At 39.8% G+C, this 19,337-nt stretch overlaps 1 protein-coding gene across 1 annotated transcript; it reads right to left on the bottom strand.

Moving 5' to 3' along the window:
• Positions 1 to 641: 641 nt before the first annotated feature.
• Positions 642 to 16,392, bottom strand: qdpra (quinoid dihydropteridine reductase a). The gene is made up of 7 exons (XM_083980996.1): positions 16,241 to 16,392; positions 16,053 to 16,145; positions 15,037 to 15,133; positions 14,257 to 14,397; positions 8,733 to 8,841; positions 5,242 to 5,325; positions 642 to 1,741 (listed from the first exon to the last, which is right to left on the bottom strand). The coding sequence occupies exons 1-7, from the start codon at positions 16,322 to 16,324 to the stop codon at positions 1,639 to 1,641; spliced, it is 711 nt and encodes a 236-aa protein (XP_083837122.1). The 5' UTR covers positions 16,325 to 16,392; the 3' UTR covers positions 642 to 1,638.
• Positions 16,393 to 19,337: the final 2,945 nt, after the last annotated feature.

The raw sequence follows: 19,337 nt of genomic DNA, 5'->3' as shown, positions 1-19,337 counted from the left end.
TGTTCAGGGGGATCAGTGCAGTGGAGGGAGTGTGTGCTGGTGGTTTTTGGATCTGTTGCAGTGTCTTTAACAACTGTTTCTAAAACATAAACAAGATTTGTTTCAGAGTGCATTTGTGCTGCTGCAGTATTGTTTCAGCTTTAAAAAAAAAAAAAAAAAAATCAGTTTCAGCTCAGTGTTATGTGCAGGTGAGATTTGTGCTGTTTCAAAGAGGTTCACCTTTAAACCTCAAATGAAAGAATTCCTCAAGAGGTGAGAAAAATTAGAGATTTTAAAACAGGCAAACTGCTGAAGAACATGACTCTTTCTGTCTTAACTTACTGTACTAACTCACAGACATGAGGCAAAACTACAGCTGAAGTTCGACATTTCTAGTGTATGTCATTAGACCAGCTCTTATTTAGTGTTGTTACTATGAAGAAATATGTGTTTTAAGAGGACTTAATATTGTGATTTTAAACCTCAGACAATAATTAAATGGCAGACAGTAATAAAGTGTGCATTGTAATAAATACAGTAGGTGGTGTTAGTCCATGTGTTATATGATCAACAGCTCTGGAACAGCTACTAAATGACCTTGCAGCAAGATTGTTTTGTCAAGCGCCATTTTCCACTGTCAAGAATGAACTTTAAACCTGGAATCAATCTTTCATTTTGACTCCTTTTATTGTGAATTTTGACACAGTTACGACACAGGACTTAGAAAACCCACAGGAACAGAGCACCTTTTTCATACCGCGGACACCAAGGACACTTTGACTTGATAGCTACAAACATGAAATAAGGCCACTCCACTTGAAAGCGTATTGTACGTTTGAGAGAGAAGACAGCGGCTTCCTTCGGCTTTGAGGCAGAAGACCTTCAGGGACGTTGAACGGTGCAAAAAAAAAAAAAAAAAAAAAGGTCCACAGATCTCACACGTCACAAAGGACCGACAGTGTAGGTGCTGCTGGATTTCACAAAGATCACAGAGAAAAGGACTGTGGCTGATGAAGGTGTGAAGAGGAGGAGTGAGGAGGTGAGTAAACAGTTATGTGTTTTCTTGGTAAACGTAATAACACTGAAACGACATAGAATGACTATGGAATGGGATCACAAACTTTTTACATGTAACTTCATTGGTGGCTGCTTCTACACTAGCTTCTCCAATACACACACGCGCACACACACACACACTTTAATATCACGCTTCTCATTTTGCACAATCTCACTTCTCTGATCTTTGAAATAATTCAGACTATTTTAAATATATTTTTGTGAGTGACTGAAAACTTGTAGATTGATTGCAGGGACCTGCAGCTAGATGGCACTATGAGGCTGCAGTAACTAAGAGAGACCCCCCCACCGTCACCCCTCCTCCTCCTCTTTCCCCTCTTCTTCACTCCAGAGCAACCACATCTGGCTGTCTTCTCTCCACCCCCTTGTTATTATTTAGCCTCTCTCTGTCACCATCTCTCTTCTTCACCTCTACACACTCCAACCCTCTTCATCATTCCTATCTCTACAACTCTCCTTACCCATATCCTCCTCCTTCTGTTCCTCCTCCTCACTCTCTGCTTCCTAACCGTCTTTATCTCTCCCTCCCTACAAACCTCCCCTTCATCACCATCTCCACAGCTCCACTCTCTTCTCTTCCGTCTACTTAGTGGCCACAGCCTGGGTTTCCCCTCCGCAGGTCAGCAACTGCATCAGGCTCCCAGACGGCGGCCGGTTCAACCCGGTGGACCAGTTGAAGAAGAGTCTGAGGAAAAACAAAGAAACATTTAAAGTTTCTAAATGTCTAAATGCTTTACCTATACCTTACATCCCCTAGTCAATATACTGTATAGGCCTACCCAAACATGTTTTGTGTTACTTTTGTGGCTCTACCACTGTAATGTGTATACTACCTGTGTTACAGTATATTTTAACATAGAGGATCCTAGTGACCTGGTGGTGAAGACATGTATATGATGATGTATAACAGAATATAAGCCCCATTTGTAGACGTTGTTAAATCTAAAGCTGCAACTCTCAAATAAATTAAATTTTTCAGTTCGCAGGGCACCAGACTGCTCCTAAATGGGGCATTTTGCCCCTACTTGCACATGTGCAACCAGTAAATTTTCCTTTTTTTTTTTTTTTTTTAACACTGAAATGGTGAAATGTGAAAGGGACGACTCAAGGAATCTGGAATCTGTCATTACAGGTGTCAGGCCAAAGGAAAGGAAAGGTGAATATTTGCTTTGCAAGTTGATTACAGCGTGCACCCTGAAATTTTCTGCTTGCTCCTAGTAAAAAAGTTAGTGAGGCCTTAACCAATTAAGCATTTGGTCTGATGATGAAAAATAATCATAATTTACCAGTGGACAGGGTGATGTTAACAAAGGTGTTTAGTTGAAGCATCAGTTTAAAAGTCAATGTACTATAATCAATGTACTATAGTCAATGAGTTTGAGAACCTGGAGTCGTGAAATGTTTAAAGTGACTTCAACGATTACTCATTCATCAAAATTAATTGTTAATATACAGTATTTTCTTTTAATCAGCTAATAAATTGCTTAATTGACTGTCGCAGCAATAGCTGTGTCTTTCCTTTTTCCAGTACGTACAGTTTCAGTGAAAAGAAAAAGAACAAAATTTGCATGATCCAGTTTTCAAAAAGCATGTACCGAATTTTAAAAACAGTTGTTCAGTATTTATATACACAGGAAAGCACCATGTACCAGTGGCGTGCACAGACTTTTTGAAGGGCAGGGGCGAAAAGGAAAAAAAAGGGCACATAATAGCGCGTCCTCGCCACTGAAGAGGGCACTTTAGCACGCGTTTTGGCTTCCCTGATGGTACTTTAACACGTGTTTTGGCTCCCAAGAGGGCACTTTAGCACATGTTTTGGCTCCTAGATGTGGCTCCTAGAGGGCACTTTCAGGGCTGCCAAGTTTCAGAAAATGACAAGAGTGAGACCGTAGTGACATGGTGCGTTTGGCCGGCGACCACAGGTTGGCGGCGAAAATTTCTTGGCCTTTTTTAACGTTGATTTGGCCTATTTTAATATCAATACCTTAAGACTAAAAAAATGTAGATTTGGCCTGTTTTAACACGTGTTTTGGCCCCCAAGAGGACACTTTAGCACGCGTTTTGGCTCCTAGAGAGCACTTTAGCACGCGTTTTGGCTTCCAAGGGGGCACTTTAACACGTGTTTTGGCTCCCAAGAGGGCACTTTAACACACGTTTTGGCTCCTAGAGGGCACTTTATCACGTGTTTTGGCTGCCAAGAGGGCACTTTAGCACACGTTTTGGCACCTAGAGGGCACTTTAGCACACGTTTTGGCTCCTAGAGGGCACTTTAGAACACGTTTTGGCTGCCATGAGGGCACTTAATCACGCGTTTTGGCTCCCAAGAGGGCACTTAGCACGTGTTTTGGCTTCCAAGAGGGCACTCTAACGCGCGTTTTGGCTCCCAGGGGGCACTTTAGCACGCGTTTTTCAACAATTGGGCCATGAGGGGGGGCGACCGCCCCCCCTGCCCCCCCCCTGTGCACGCCACTGCCATGTACTGTGGATGACATGACACAAGTACAGCTGGTGATTTTAACCCCAATTAACTCAAAATTCTGTACCACAGTAACCAAGCAAAGGTACTGTACTGTTTCCACGGTTACCCGCAGATGCTGGTTAATAAGTCTCTGTCGGCCAATCAGAGACAGGCTCGCTCTGATTCGGATTCTTTTATTGGGTATAATTTGCCGATTTCAGTCATAATTTGATCTATTTAGCTCTGCTGCACATTTCAAGTGTCATTCAACATAAATTTATGGAAAGTGACGTAAAGAGAAAAGTAGATTTGAAATGACTGCCGAAAACTTTCACTAAAGTTCAGATGATTATAAATTGTAATGCTCCACAACAAACACTAGAATCATTATCAGAACATGATTCAACTTTTTAGGGGACAAATCCTCAGCTTCAACTTTTTGGATGTAGAATAATAAATTTGAAAATCTATGATTTAAATGATGTGAAATAAAAATAATCCCTTTAACTGTCTTAAATCACTGCACAGGTTTCATGAATGAACGGTGTGTCCTTCAGTACCCACAAATGTGAGCAGGGCTAGCCACGCTTCACATCCCACCCATGTGCCCCTTGTCCCTGTTTTCTATTTCAGTCCTCGGACACTCATCCTCCGTTCCCTCTGGGATTATCAAACTGGATTAAACCCCATCTAATCTAGTCCACCCCCCTCCGGCGTATACACGATGTAAACACAGTGGAAATCAACACAAACATCCATAGACAGAGCCAACATGTGTTCAGACGACTTCTAATAATCTTAAAGGTACACTGACTGGAAGGAATAATTACAATAGTAAGTTAATTTATCAAAACTGAAGTAGAAATATTTAAATTGAATCAAGTATTTAAATCCATACACTATAATAAATGACAGCTTCCTAGATTGTTAATCTCTTTTAGGTGAAAGGTGAAATTTTTGCATCGTTTACAATTAAATCTAAGACATAATGTTATTTTACAACTATAATGTAATATGTGGTGAAAGACTCACCCTGTAAAACTTATAAAATAAAAATAGCTCTTGCTGCCTTCATCTGGGCTCATGTGTTGTTTTTGCCGTACAGCTGACGCAATATTATCTCAGGTGTTTCAGATAACTTGAATGTGGTTTGATACCTGAAAATAATCCTGTGATCTAAACGCATCAAAAGTTAACGTGTAAATCTTTAAGATTTGTGATGTTGAGCTGCTACGAATCAAAGAGCCGTTTGCACCAACACTGAGCAAACACAGAGAAATTCAGCTCTCGGCAGCTTTAATGGTCCAGACGCATGAAGACACGTTTAATGGAGTCATCAAGCACCTGAACAAAGCCTGTGCACATGTGTATCAATAACACAAAGACAGGACAAAGACTAATCAGGTCTGAGTTAGTTTTGTGCCTACGTATATATATCAATTGATCTTAGTTCATTGGGTGAGAGTGTTTTTGTACTGTTTTGTGATATTTACTGTAAGTCAATAAAGCTATAAATAGATCCCAAACTAGAACCAACTGCTAATTTGTATATTTAGCTACAATTTTAGGATTTAAGATTCATAGACCAGAAACAAAACAGTGGTTTCTTCAGAACAAAAGAGAAGAAATCATCTATTTTGTTTCATTAGATGGAAGAAAACATCTTTGTTCAACTGTGAGCCATGAAAAAAAAGACACCATGAATCATTATTCCCTTCAGCACTCACTCTGCGATAAACTCCAGCGGCGTCCAGGAACTGAAATCTGCGTCAGGCATGAACTTCCTGTTCATCGGCGTATCCAAGGTAACCCTGCCAAATGAAGCCAGATGACAATCAGGGCGAGTCTGGGAGGCAGGCGCACTGCAGCATCTGCTCACATCCAGAGCTCTGTGATCAGGGTTCATGTGGATGTGGAGCGGAGATTAAATCTTTTACATCACAACTCTGTTCTTTATCATATCAGGCTGCTCAGTTCTAACATACTAATATCAACAAGCACTGTGCCTGCATGCGGAACAATTTTAGACAACAGGACGTATGAATATGAGCCGATTGTGCTGTCGTACTTTGAGGGGAATCATTACATCCAGGTAGAAGAACTAGAGCACACTGTTCTGTAGTTTACCGGGGTCAAGAGTTGGAGCTGCAGCAGCAGGTGAGATGTGCAGCTCACGGAGGCAGTTAAGGTTCAATAAAAACCCTCAGTGGTCGACTGAGGTAATTTGTGTCTAAAAGCACATTCCTCCACCTCCTCCTTGCAGTCGAAACCCTGTCGTGTCCGTACTGTATGTTCAGAACCAACACATATTTTTGTGGGACATAGACTTTTAGAAAATTCTGAATCATTTGCACTGATGTCCAGTGTGAAATACATCTAGAAATCACAAGATTATTACAGAACTTACCTGAGAATCATCTGTTTTATTAGCATTATTATTATTTCTTTGGGCTTTTTGCCTTTAATTGATAGGATAGTTGAGACAGACAGGAAATGGGGAGGCAGAGAGAGGAATAATGACATGCAGGAGTATAGCCTCTGCATATGGGTCGGCTGCTAAACCCATATGGCGTCCCAAATCAACTGTTTTTTAATTCAGCATAGAAATAAACCTGTGACGCTGTTTTAGCATGTAAGCACATATTAACACATATTAGTTTGGATAGAGGCAAGACAAAAAACAAGAATAAGAATCTGAAAACGCACTGATGTAGTAACATGCATTAAAATGTGTTTTTTCCATGTTTGACAACCTGTTCAACTACAGTATGCAGGAATACACCATAATATATACTGCCTTTACATACTGTATATATGCACCACACCACAGTGTTGGTATATGATGGTAGAGCAGCAGCACATGGGGGCTGGGGGATGAAAGCCGTTGCAGAAACGCAAGTCATGGGGCTAATGTTGAACAGATGTGACAGCCTGCTGGAGAGGCAGCCCTGCCTCGTTTTGTTAGGAAACGCAACCAAACAGAGAGCAGGAGCGAGAAACACCCCTGAAACATCCATTTCTAGCTTCTCACGATGACAGTGCAGAAAACACAGGGTTTTTAAATCCAATAAGCAAAGAGACAAGGCGATGATGCAAAGCCCGCCGCACCGGCACGTCATTCATCCAAAACAGATCATGTGCACAACCAGAGATACACTGGGTGAACCTGGCGGCCTTATCCATCTTTTATTCCGGCAGCTTATCTTCACCTCGCACGTATCCATCAAACACAACAAAAGGAGCGTGTGGCACAGCTAATTTTACAGCACAATAGCTTTTCATCTTCATTCCCTTCACTGGCTGTGGGCGCAGTGTGTAGGATTTCTACGTTACAGTAAATACACAACACAAAACTGTGGCAGAGAATAAAAAAATCCACATTAGGTGAAAGTCTGGATATTCATCCTGTTTTTTTTTTGTTTTTTTTTGGTATCGAACAAGCAGAGATCAGTCTTTTCTTTATTGCAGGAGCCTCCAGGCAGATGAATATAAACGTACTGTAGTTCAACAGGCATCGTGTTTTTGTGTAAAGACTCTATATAGGACCTCAAGGTTTTGTAAAAGTTTTCTTTTCTTTCCAACACACAAAGAGTTTATGATGCTTTCTAAGCTTATGGACGTACAGTGGTTGTATAACATCTTTGTTGTTGTGAGGGAGGATTTTTAAAAAGTTTTAAGGAAAAAGGGCAGTTACATGTACAAAAAGAAAGCTTTCATTCAGGGTATACACACATGCAAACTGTGCTTTCGTATAATAATCACTACATCAATATTGATATTTTTCCGATACTGTCAGTCCGCAGCATAATGACTCATTTTATGCATCCTATGTTGGACTTTATATCACATTTACTCAACTAAACTCCAGTATGAATACCTAAATTACCTATATCGCATATTGATATACATTTATTTATCAAGCTGCAACACTTTGGAGTGTTTCCTCTAACCAGATTGCTACTTCTGCTAAATTGCTGATCATCTTGACTGAGCTAAAAACATACGCTTAATAAACAGTCCAGCTGGAGATCGCACAAACAATTACATCCAGAGCAGATGACATGTGCTGCGGCTCTGCACTAAAACAGAGACGGACTGGTAGTAATGAGATTCTAGCTAATGTAGCACAGTGTATCCTGAAGACATGGACATCTGTCTGTAGCTTAGTATCATCAATATTTTTTTTTTTTGTGATACTTGAAGCGGAAAAATCAAACCTGTGGAGTCCTGGGCTCAACACGCTGACGGCCATATTGAAATATAATACAAACCCTCTCTTTTTTTTATAGCTTTAACCTTCAATACGCTGACACTTTTCTATATTTTTTTAAGGATGGTGGTTAAACTGTTATTACAAACTGGAGATGCGTGATTTGGATGAAGTGGAGACAACCTAATGTAAGATACCATGAAGTTTACATTATTGTGATCCACTCTTCAGTTCAATTTATTGTGATTCTTTCATGTTTAAACATGGAGAAACAAAATATGTTGCTCAGCTCCAATAAAAAATATATACCTTATGACACAAGCAGCAGAGGACGGACTTAAGGAATAGAGTTTATGATCCTCATAGCCTCTGGGAAGACTCTGCACTTTAACCTTGTTATTGTGGCTTTAAGGCTGGATGACCTTCTACCTGAGTTCATTCGCCGGGTGGGTGAGATCTCTATTTTTCTGCTGCTTCAGTTTTGACCACTTTATTTCTTTTAAAATCAGCTTTTTGTGAGCTGCCCGACTTCAACATTAAATCACAGGGATAACTTTTTTTTTTACATTTTTCTCTTCGCTTTACATTTTTCGCTGTGTTTTAATGCATCTGATTCAGGGCTGAACTTGTAATTTAAAATGCCAGATTGAGGGACATTATCCTACATTTTCCCCTCACATAGTGAAGCATCAAATAACTCATGTGTGAATGTGTGATTTATAGGTTTTCATGGATATTTCATTATTTCTGCAGTGACAGACGCCCTCCATCCTCCGTATCAAAGTGAGCTGTAAACTTTACAGAGCCATTTTCAAGTCCAAGGGAGGTTGGACTTTGATGTTCAAAAAAAAATATGGATTTTCAGTGGACCATTCCTTTAAAGCCCCTACCTGTGTCCTATCCGTCACACTGTGGCTTACATGGTGCCACTGGAGCGCTGCAGTCCAGCCACTGACTTCACAGCTCAAATGTGCATCACAACATTTGACTGACGCGGTAAGTACTCACGGTAGTATGGCCACAGCAGCAGCTCCTGACGGCATCCCGCTGTTCTCTGCACCTAGACTCTGACACAGCTGGTGGACGGCAGCCTTGGCCATGCCGTAGCCGACCATGCCTGCGGAAATACAGAGACAACATTTCTTTTTTAGTGTCCTGCAGAATTTGTTTCCAAAGCTGGCAACCCACCCTGCATCAAATGCATCACACACTGTGCCCAGGAGTGGATGACATTGATTTAGTGGAGAGAGGTCAAGTGGACAGACATCACTGGATCTGTGAGAGGAGCATGTCGAGACTGTAAAATAGTAGAAATAGAAAATGCAACTCAGGTCTTCATATTGTGGTGTAAACAGATCAAAGTTTCCCTTTACACTTGCTTGTCTTTTCTCATGTTGTTCTGAATTTGTACACAAACCCGGTCTTTAATAATGCGGAGGAATGTTGTGTAGCTTCAGCATCTGGAAACACTGAGTGTTTTTCCTCTCAAACATCTAAATGGGCTTTCCAAAGAATGCCAAGCATCTGTTCACCCCCCAAAACCAATCTTATGACAGGCTTACAATGATCTGACCAATGAGAGCGAGGGGTGGTGGCATGACTGTTTCATGACTTCCATACGCTTTTTGTTTTTCCTCCAAGAGCGAAACAAAAAAAAAAAAAAAAAATTCAAGACCGGTTCAAAGTGATGCTCACAACAGCCTCATGATCTGCACTGAGCCGCTGCGTAAGAACCAGGTTTCATATCCTGAACATTACAGGTCTCAAGTTCAGAGATATGAATGAATGAATGAATGAATTTATTTTCGAACATGTATAAAAAAAAGTATGTAACTATTAGTACATACAAAAGAAAAAAAAAGAGAAATTAAAAGAAATAAATAAAAATAGAGCCAAGACATAACAAAATACTGCACATTGTTCGAAAAAGGAGTGGGAAGAAGTACAATACTTTTTTAAATTTCCCACCCCTTTTTAACTATTCTTCAGTTTGTAACTACACAGATTCTTGTGGAGTTGTCGTAAAAAGCAACTGGACTTCTTTTCTTGCTTGAAGACGTTTCACCCCTCATCCAAGAGGCTTCTTCAGTTCTGGACTTCACTTCAGAACTGAAGAAGCCTCTTGGATGAGGGGTGAAACGTCTTAAAGCAAGAAAAGAAGTCCAGTTGCTTTTTATGACAACTCCACAAGAATAAGATGACCTGGATGACTGAGAACCTTCACGGACACCTAACTACACAGATATCCTTATAACTACATAATACATCTATATAAATACTATATACCATATATACATTTCATAAATATCTATATAAATATATAATTACAAAATATAAAAATATACTACATACATCCTTATAAATAATAGATCATGTGCATCCACCAACAATGAAGCTCTCAGTCATCCAGTTGGTTCTTGAAATCAGTTTCTCACTGTTCGTCCTTCCAGTAGCTACAAAGTGTGAGTGAGCCAAGTCCTTCTGCCTAAATTCTTAGTATCTCCTGGCTGCTTCTGATTTTCTAATTTGGGCTGTTTGAGTAAAAATAGTTTGGCAAGTACTGTAAGTAGCTAGTAAATCACTTACTGAAGCATCATCCAATAAAAAAAACAAACAAACAACCATATAAAAAGACATCACAACCTGTTACATGACATGCTTCATAAATAAAACCTACAGTTGCGAAGGACGGTTTTATTTATCTGAGTATATTCATGTTTCAGAACAAGTATTCATCCGGTGTGAAGAGGATACACTTATAATGCTAAAGCAGCTGATGTCATTAGTCATTAACATCAAGAGCATCGTGTTTACAGTATAATGTTATTTTTGTTAAATGTGTTTTCAAGCCTTTTCCTTTCACATTATTGTCAAATAGCATTTGATGTGTGAAATGCTGAGACAGGTGTGTTCCCATTATCCTGCAGAGCCACATGTTCACTAGCTGATGACAGTTGCGTCATTTTGTTCACACAGCTGTGGGACAATAAACCTGGAAACATTTAGAAACAACTAATCTTAAAGGGATAGTTCAACATTTTGGCAAATTGGCCCATTCCCATAATCCCTATAGTCATAGCAGTAGGTTCGTTACCTTAAATTGTCGGTGCAAGCTGTTTTTAGAACGACGGAGCAGAGCCGTGAACTGCTCAGAGCTACGCTACGGAGGCTAATGGGATTTCTTGGTTTCCCTCATCAAACTCATCAAATACACAATCCAACAACTCCAAAACGCTCTGGTCACAACAAGTGACAAGTTGTGACCTGCACATTCACCACGCTATGAGATAAGAACAGAACTTTACCAGACAGAGTTGTTTTCAAGGCAAATGCAGAGACTGCTTGCTAAAAACTAGCCTCCGTAGCGTAGCTCTGAGCAGCTCGCGGCTCTGCTCTGTCGTTCTAAAAATAGCTTGCACCGACAAATAAGGGTAACGAACCTACTCCTAACACTATAAGGATTATGGCAATGGGCCAATTTGCCAAAATGTTGAACTATCCCTTTAACATAAGAAATTGTTTATTTGATGCCATCCTGTTAATTCTGTTCATCTCTACTTCTGACTAGACTAGTCAAGTTTGAACTTGAGACAGACAGAGAGGGGAAAAGTGCATTCATTTAAACTTCTGAACAGCTGCTGTAGAGCTCCGAGGGTGCTACTGTAGATCAGAAGAACTCTGATCTGAGAGCGTAAATAAAGGACGTGATGCAGAGATTTTATTACAACTGATATTAATATGAAGTCCCACTTCCATGCTGCTCCAGTCTGCTCTGCTGTGATTAGATGCCTGGACTTTTTACCGATCTTACCATCTACTTTGTGTAAAAACTAAGACTAAACCTCAACAGAATCAAATACAGGTAAATAGAGTGAATGGCATTGAGCTGGTTTGTTGCACATCCAAACGTTGAATGGCATCTTGTGCATACCTTGGAGGATAATCACAGATTATGAAAAACAACACAAGTCACATGAAGAGGCAGAGCGACGTCTCCTTCATTTGTTTTAAGTTAAACCTCTGTAATAATCCTGACTTCAGAGTCAGGATTTAAAACCAACTCACACGCTCACATGGTTCGATAGCTCCCTTTGTTGATCTGATGAGGCTTTAGGTACGTAACCAGAATTTCTGGTCAATCTCAACTTCAAATGATCCTTTTGAATCTTATTAATCAAAGCTTTATGAGTAAAAAATTGGTCTTCAGTTTCTTCAAAGTCAGTGCTATTAGTCATCCAAACCCACAACTCTCTTTCCACTACAAAAATGATTTTGATTTATCCAGTTCATATTAACATTTTACTCCCTTTGTTTGATCAAAGCCCATTGAACACAATGGTACAGTACCTCCTCAATGCTCTTTGTTATATTTCTTATCATTTGTCTCTTGGCACATTTAATTACGCTGTACAGAAATGAGTTGGTAACGCTCTCTGTTCTTTTGTCGTTAAAATAAAACCCCTGCAGAAGCTGCTCCTCCTGACGAATTTGAGCCGAGCCCTGCTCCAACACACACGAGGTGCTTCGGTCTGTTTCAGTGGAGTTAACCCTCTGTCCATATGGATAATGTGTGTGAAGCCACAAATGCTGAGTCATTCTCTTGCTAAGTCTGTCGCCAATGAGCTTGTGGGCTGTGTGCTGACTGCTGAGCCAGGGTTTTGTGTTGCGGCACAGAGAGACTTCAGCCCATCACATGGTTGGCTTAAATACAGGGATGGCTTCACATCACATGGCACCGCACCAAAGCCTGTCTGGCAGCCAGAGCCGCTCAATGAGCTGGACCGTTGTCACATGGTAATAAAGCTGCAATTAATGATCATTTCCATCGACAATTAATCCAGCTGTTTAGCTTTTTTTTTCTTTTGATAAACTGATTACTCATTCAGCATTTAATGTTGCACAGGTTCCAAGAAGTCAAGGTGACATCTTCAAATGTGTTGTTTTTACTAACAATAGAGAATCTTCATGATCATTATCATTATCATTATTAAATTAATAACAAAAATGTAAATCAATTGTTCAACTAATGGATTTCAGCCCCACATGGCCAATAAAAACTGGTACACTTCTAAAAACATAAAGGTTTCTAATGTGAGTTTAGTTAAATCCTTGAGTTTAATAAGAATAATTAAAGCAGATATCAGCTTCACGGCCGTTTCGGCTAATGCTGCGTTCAAGGCAGGCTTTTGAAACCGTAAGTTACAGCTTCAAGTCACAACTACGACTTGGTAGCGTTCCAGGTAACCCGTAGCTCGTGTTTTTACCATCCTGTTGTCTGTGAAAGTTCCCTATAACGGCCACTCGTAACTTCCGACCCGTGAACTCGTACCAGATCGAACTGGTATGACTTCACAGGAAGGAAAAACACAAAGTACGAGTTTCTTTGAACGCACCATGAGTTAGCAGCCCCCGCCCTTGTCAGGCATCAATTGGTCCTCGTGCTACGTCACCACATTCACGCGCATCCCTTGGCTGCACACACAGCCCTTCATGCCGTTCTCTCTCCTCATTGGATAACACTTGTATCCCACAAGGAAAATTTTCTCCTCGGGTTACAGCAGAGCAGAGTGACGGAGAGACTCGTGTTTAGGCTGAAATACTTCATGTAAGTGATTGCTGACGGAAAATAGGACTATTTAGGACTTATATTAACAAAAACATTCCACTGATATCTGCTTTAAACAACTTTAAACTCAGAGAAACTTAATTATTTTGTACAGTATATTTTGGCAAGAATGTTCTGTACTTAACACACTGTAAATAAAACCAAATCAAATCATGATGAAATATAAATCAAGTTGTATTTTAATTACACTTAAATAAACATCTTATTTTAATATGAAATACTTCTGCAATTCACTGGGATAAGGACTCTTTAAATAACAACCTAACATGAAGATATTGTACTATATTAATACCGTTATATATTAGTACTAATAAATGGCTTTACTGACCACTCATATTTATTCATTTAGCATTTTTTGCTCTCTGACGTTTTTGATCTAAAGCTGCTTCAATGAACCTCAGTCAGTTACATTTATGTTCAGGTTGAAAACAGTGAGCAGGTCCAGCAGGGTCAGGTGGTCGAGGACACAGAGCAACATCACAACTGAGAGACAAACACATCATTTTGGGAATCAAGCTATAGATCTGTTGGCTCCTGAATCAGACACTAACCACAGAGTCCCATCACTGTTCATGATCTCATTCAGCCTTCCCCCCCCCCCACTTGCTTTATTACTAGGATCCATTTTATCGACACGCTCTCTCTCCCCTCATTGTTTTGATCTGTGTGAGCTTCCCTGTGCTTCGTATCAGGATGTCAATTCCCCAGTCAAAGCCCCGCAAGCCTCTTTTATTACCTACATTATTTGAATTGGCAGGTTGGACAACAGAGACGAATGCACGATGTAGTCTCCAATAAGTCAAAGTCTGCCACAAACCCTGACGTGACGCCCGGCCAGACCAGGTCATCACGATGAGGTGGGTAAACAAGAGTGTGTGTGTGTGTGTGTCTCTGTGTGTGTCCTACCTCCAGTGCCTGAGAGAGAAGCTTTAGCTCCAGCCAAAGTCAACAGTCCTCCTGGTTTCAGGTGCAGAGCAGCGAGGTGGCTGGAGATAGTGGAGGTCCACACACTCTGTTTCCACATCAGGTCTGAGTTCTTGTATAAATCTGAAAGAGTTTTTGAATTCATTAATCACAATATAACATTTTAATTAGTAACATTTATAGGCGCTAACAACCGGATTTCATCACTTCTGTTTATCCATTTCCCCCTACTAATGTATATTACAGTATATAATACTTTTTCAAAATGTTTAATTAGCTACTGGAATAATGATGTAACACAGATATGAATCATTCTTATAAAGATACCATGAGATGGGCATGAAAAGGCAAGATCTACACACAATGGGTAAAATAGTGCATGCACATTCACTGTGTGTGTCCAGGTGCAAAACAAAAGGCAGATGAGGTGGAAGAGGAAAAAAATTTATGCACACTGGTAAATGCTCCCAAAAGATTTAATAGAGGTCAACGTTTCAACCTCCTTAGAGCAAAACGTTGACCTCTATTAAATCTTTTGGGAGCATTTGTACCAGTGTGCGTACAAGATTTACACACAACCCACAATGTTAATTAGATGCTTGACATTGTGTTTAATTGCCACATCTGATGTAACACAAAATTATATTCTTTACACTAAATAAACTATAATTGAGTTTGTCTTCAGAATTAAGCATGAATTACTGCAGGGATATATAAGTGGCTGATGATTAATGTTTCAGCAAACAGAGGTTGAACTCTGACCTTTGGAACTACATTTTCCTCCCGCCCATCCTCCAGCCACACACAGGATGGCATCCACCTTTTGGTCCCCTAGCAACTGTGCCACGTCTGCCGTCACCTACACAAAACAAGACAGGGGGAGAATTAAGCGTGAACAAAAGCGCTAGGGCTCTGCCAGCAAGATGAATGGCATTAAAATGTCAGTCGTCACAGCAGCTGGAGAGTTTTAATGCATGTTATGTGCTGCGTTCAGGTCAATAAACAAAGGGAGGACATTTGAATGTGATAGACGGGAGTGCTACTTTAAAAGCCTTTACTGAAAATAAGGTTCATGGACAAAAGAATGAGAAAATATAGTTTAAATAAATATCTATACATTGTTGAATGTCATGTTTACTTGTCTTGGAGTGATTACAGTATATTCAAATCTGTAACAATGTAATGAACCTGCTGATTATTCGCATACAAATTATAATTTTGTCTCAAAAATCTCCTACTCAGCTATAAAGCTTTGAACATGTGACAATTTCAGCAAAAACAATTATTACATTCATGCTGTCACTCACCTAGACCTGAAATGATTAATTGCTCAATCGATTAGCTGATCAGCAGTGAAAATAATCAACTCTTTTGACAATAAATTAATCACGTGAGTTATTTATCGAGCAAAAGACACTGAAATTTCACACATTTCAGGTTCTGACAAATAATTGAAAAATAAGATTATGGTACAATCATTAGTTGCAGGCCTACTACATGTAGTACTACACATCATCAGGTTGTGCCTTATACGTGCACCAGTTTACCTTATTTTCCAACGCGCCCTGAACGCAACATTAGCCTATACACAATTTCTAGCAAAGGAAATATAGAACAACAACAAAGACAGTTTAATTAACAATTCATATGTATTCACAACTACATTCAAACCAGAAGTTAGACTCTAAGTTTCTGGTCTTATGAGTTCATTGGCTGCAGTCTGACTGCTAGCTTCTGACACATGTATGACACAGGTTGACAACATACATAGAGCTCACCTGTCCCGCCTGCTCGGTGAAAGACTCGCTCAACTTCACCAACACGTTTTCAGTCGCCTCGTCATTTGCAGATATGTCGATGCAGGCGACCCACTGTTAATAACATAAACACATATTGTACACAGTTAGCTTCTCAGTTAGCATTGCACAGTGTTAGCCTCATTCTGCACCGGCCGGGCCACACTCACCCAGCCTTTGGACTTGAAGTGCTGGACACATTTGGAGCCCAGAGCGCCTCTTCCGCCATAAACGAGCACCCGGTTCGCGGCCATGATCGCGTCCTGATTATCAGTGACTGAGTGAGAGAGCAGCGGCTGAGCGGCACATAAATACACACAGACCGGAGAGGAGGAGGAGGAGGAGGAAGAGGAGGAGGCGTTCCTCTGATTGTGCAAAGCAACAGGTCGGCGGAACTAATGCTGCGTTCAAAGACTGTCGGAATTAAAATTATTACAAGGTGAAGTCGACCAGTGAGCCTTATTCTTAGTAGTTAATAATAAGGCACTGAATCCTTTATAATTAGTTTTTTTTTCTTCCATTCCACAATTTATACATTATGCATATTTTCCCCCTATTCTATGTCTAGTATTTTATCTCATAACATACCGGTATTGATGTAGCTACATCATTTTATATAGTGTATATTTTTTCTTACTTTTCATATGTGTTTTATTCTTCTCTACCATGCCCTTATAATATTGAATGATATGTATGTGCACTATCTCTAAGTCTAAGGACTTTGATAAATCATATGAAAATACACTGCTAAGTAATATGGTTGTAATAATCTATCAATACCATAGGGTGTAACGCTACATTGACCTACACTGACTCAATGGTCAACGAGTGAATAGCAAAGATCCAAAATACTGTAAAAAAAAAAATTGATCAGACAGAATTTGTAAGACGCACCTTTATTCTTAAAGTCCTCATCCATGGTTCTTAATTTGCAAAGACGATTACTAAATTTATGTGAGACTCAAAATAGGATTGAGGCTCAGACTAAAACCGTTTATGTAACAGAAATAGGAACCTAATGTTCTTTTAATTTTAATTAATAGAGGTTGAAAATTGTAAGGCTCATTAAATAAGAGAGTGGCACTTTAAAGAGAACAGGCTGGTTGTTTTCCGGTTAGACTAAATGTCTGGTTGAGCTCAAACAAATAATAATAATGGTAATTAAATTATATTTTATAGTTGACTTCTGTGACTCGATACAAATGGAAGTGATTGTGTTATATCAGCAGCTGGTATTGTGTCATACGGCTTGCTGGTCCCTGACAAAACCTGTCACAAAATCATTGATACAATGCTTCAAAGAACTGATACAGTATCACATCATAAAAGATCATAATTTTTTGAATATATGGGCATTTTACTACATAACAGAGTGTGGGTGATATGTGTAACTTTATGCTGCGATAGTGATGCACAGTAGTGTGAAATTAGACACTTTCATGAATAGTTTTTATGTTTTAATTAAACCCATGGTGTGGAGCTGTTGTGTCCCCCTTCTGGCACTGAGAGTAATTACACAAACACAAAAGAGATGGACCAAAAGAAATGTGCTGTTGTAATCAAAGAGACACAACAGTGACCAGAAAGGCAACATCCATCCATCCACCCTCACTCTCTTCTCCTCTTACAGTGGCTGTCCATACAGTATGTGTCCTTTCCATGAACTGCTTTCTCTTTTTTTTTACGCTTAAGATTAAATTATTTATCCATACTCTGAATGTGGAGGTTTTTTTTCATCTGAAACAACGTTTCCTCCACCATGATCTCCATCTCCACTCATATTCAGCTTGTAAAAGCCAGTCATTGCTGGTTGACGTCAAAGGCATCTACTACTACCGGTGCTCCAGCACAACAGACCTACTTTTAAAATATTAAATATAATCACCTGCAAAATACAGAGACATTAACTCGGTGCTAATGGGCTCTGGTGGTTTGAATGGGGTCGAAAGTAACACGTTTGTTTTGTCTGTAATCGGATGGTCTAACAGCGGTGCAGCTGATGTCTGTTTGCCTTGGTTTAATGTTTATGTTGTTGTTGTAAATCGATTTTTATATCTATTATATTAGCATCAGTTAATTTAATAAATTCTGTTTTTCTTTTTTCTGTCTGTGGGTTGTGCTACTATAGTAGTTTTATTATTATACTGGTTGTTTAAAGGGATACTTCACCCAAAATTGATAATTCACCAATTTTCTACTCACCGTCATGCCAAGGAAGGGTTTGGAGAACTTTCCGAGTCATGAAAACGCTTTTGGAGTTTCCGGCTGGCAACAGATTTTCATATAATGGCGGCTGATAGAGCTCGTCCGTACTGACCCAAGTGTCCTGAAGCCGTGACATGAAAAAGTTGTTTGGAAAAAATTAATTTGATCTCTGTTTTTAGCCTTGTTGTAGTAGTAGCTCCCAGTAGCTATTTTTTTTGCTGCGAGATGTTCTTTGGTCTCTGTAAACCATGATGTAACCACAGAAGAACATCTCGCAGCAAATCTCGCGTTTTGGATGATTCAAAAGTGAGCACTATCCTCTGCCATTAAATGAAAATCCGTTGCCAGGGGGGCCCCCCCTGGATCTCCAAAAGCGTTTTGATGACTCTGAAAGTTCTCCAAACCCTTCCTTGGCAGTAGAAAATCGGTGAATTATCGATTTTGGGTGAAGTATCCCTTTAAGAAATGGGACTGCATCAGTTAAGGTAAAAGAAGTTGCTGCCCGCTGAAACATAATCATCCATGCAGTAATTATCCAATGGGAGGCTCTTATCTATTAGCTTCGTTAAATCCTGATTAGGTGTCTTTATGCAACCTGCAGAGCTGTGCATGCTGGAAAGGAGTGTTTGTTTTCTTCACCTTCATTTCACCTGTACGAGCTGCTGCAGTGCAGGTTTTGTTTGAAATACTTTATTATGCAGCCAGCATCTTTGTAATTCTGTCTAACTAGGTACTAACAAAGCGCTGACTGGTTCCTGGTGGTGGATGAAAACATGACTATGGGGAATGAAGGAGTAACAATTGATAGACACCTAGGTTTCAGTTTTTCTACCCACAAGATGAAGAAACTTCACTGCCACTTCACTGCGTGACTCTTCTTCTTCATTTTCAAACTTCAAAAAACTACAACTACATTGTCTCACACTACTAGTATTGCTGAGTAATATTTATATTCCATAAAGCCCCTTTACCCTGGTCACAAAAAAGTTAGTGATATTGGACTTTTGGGTGAGATTTATGGGAAATGTAAAAAGTTCATGCAGTGACATTATATTATGAAAA

This window comes from Trachurus trachurus, assembly GCF_905171665.1.
Source record: "Trachurus trachurus genome assembly, chromosome: 10".
Lineage (NCBI taxonomy): Eukaryota > Metazoa > Chordata > Actinopteri > Carangiformes > Carangidae > Trachurus > Trachurus trachurus.
Note: the sequence above shows the minus strand (reverse complement) of the source record. Positions and strands in the feature narration are given on the sequence as shown.

Bases quoted from the DNA above. Each gene is read 5' to 3' on its own strand.
- qdpra (XM_083980996.1), bottom strand. From the start codon at position 16,324: ATGGCCGCGAACCGGGTGCTCGTTTATGGCGGAAGAGGCGCTCTGGGC. The intron at 15,134-16,052 runs GTGAGCTCTATG...TGTTTTGTGTAG, and splicing joins TCACCGAGCAGGCGGGACAG to GTGACGGCAGACGTGGCACA. The intron at 8,842-14,256 runs GTAGGACACACA...GTATTTCCGCAG, and splicing joins TTCTCTCTCAGGCACTGGAG to GCATGGTCGGCTACGGCATG.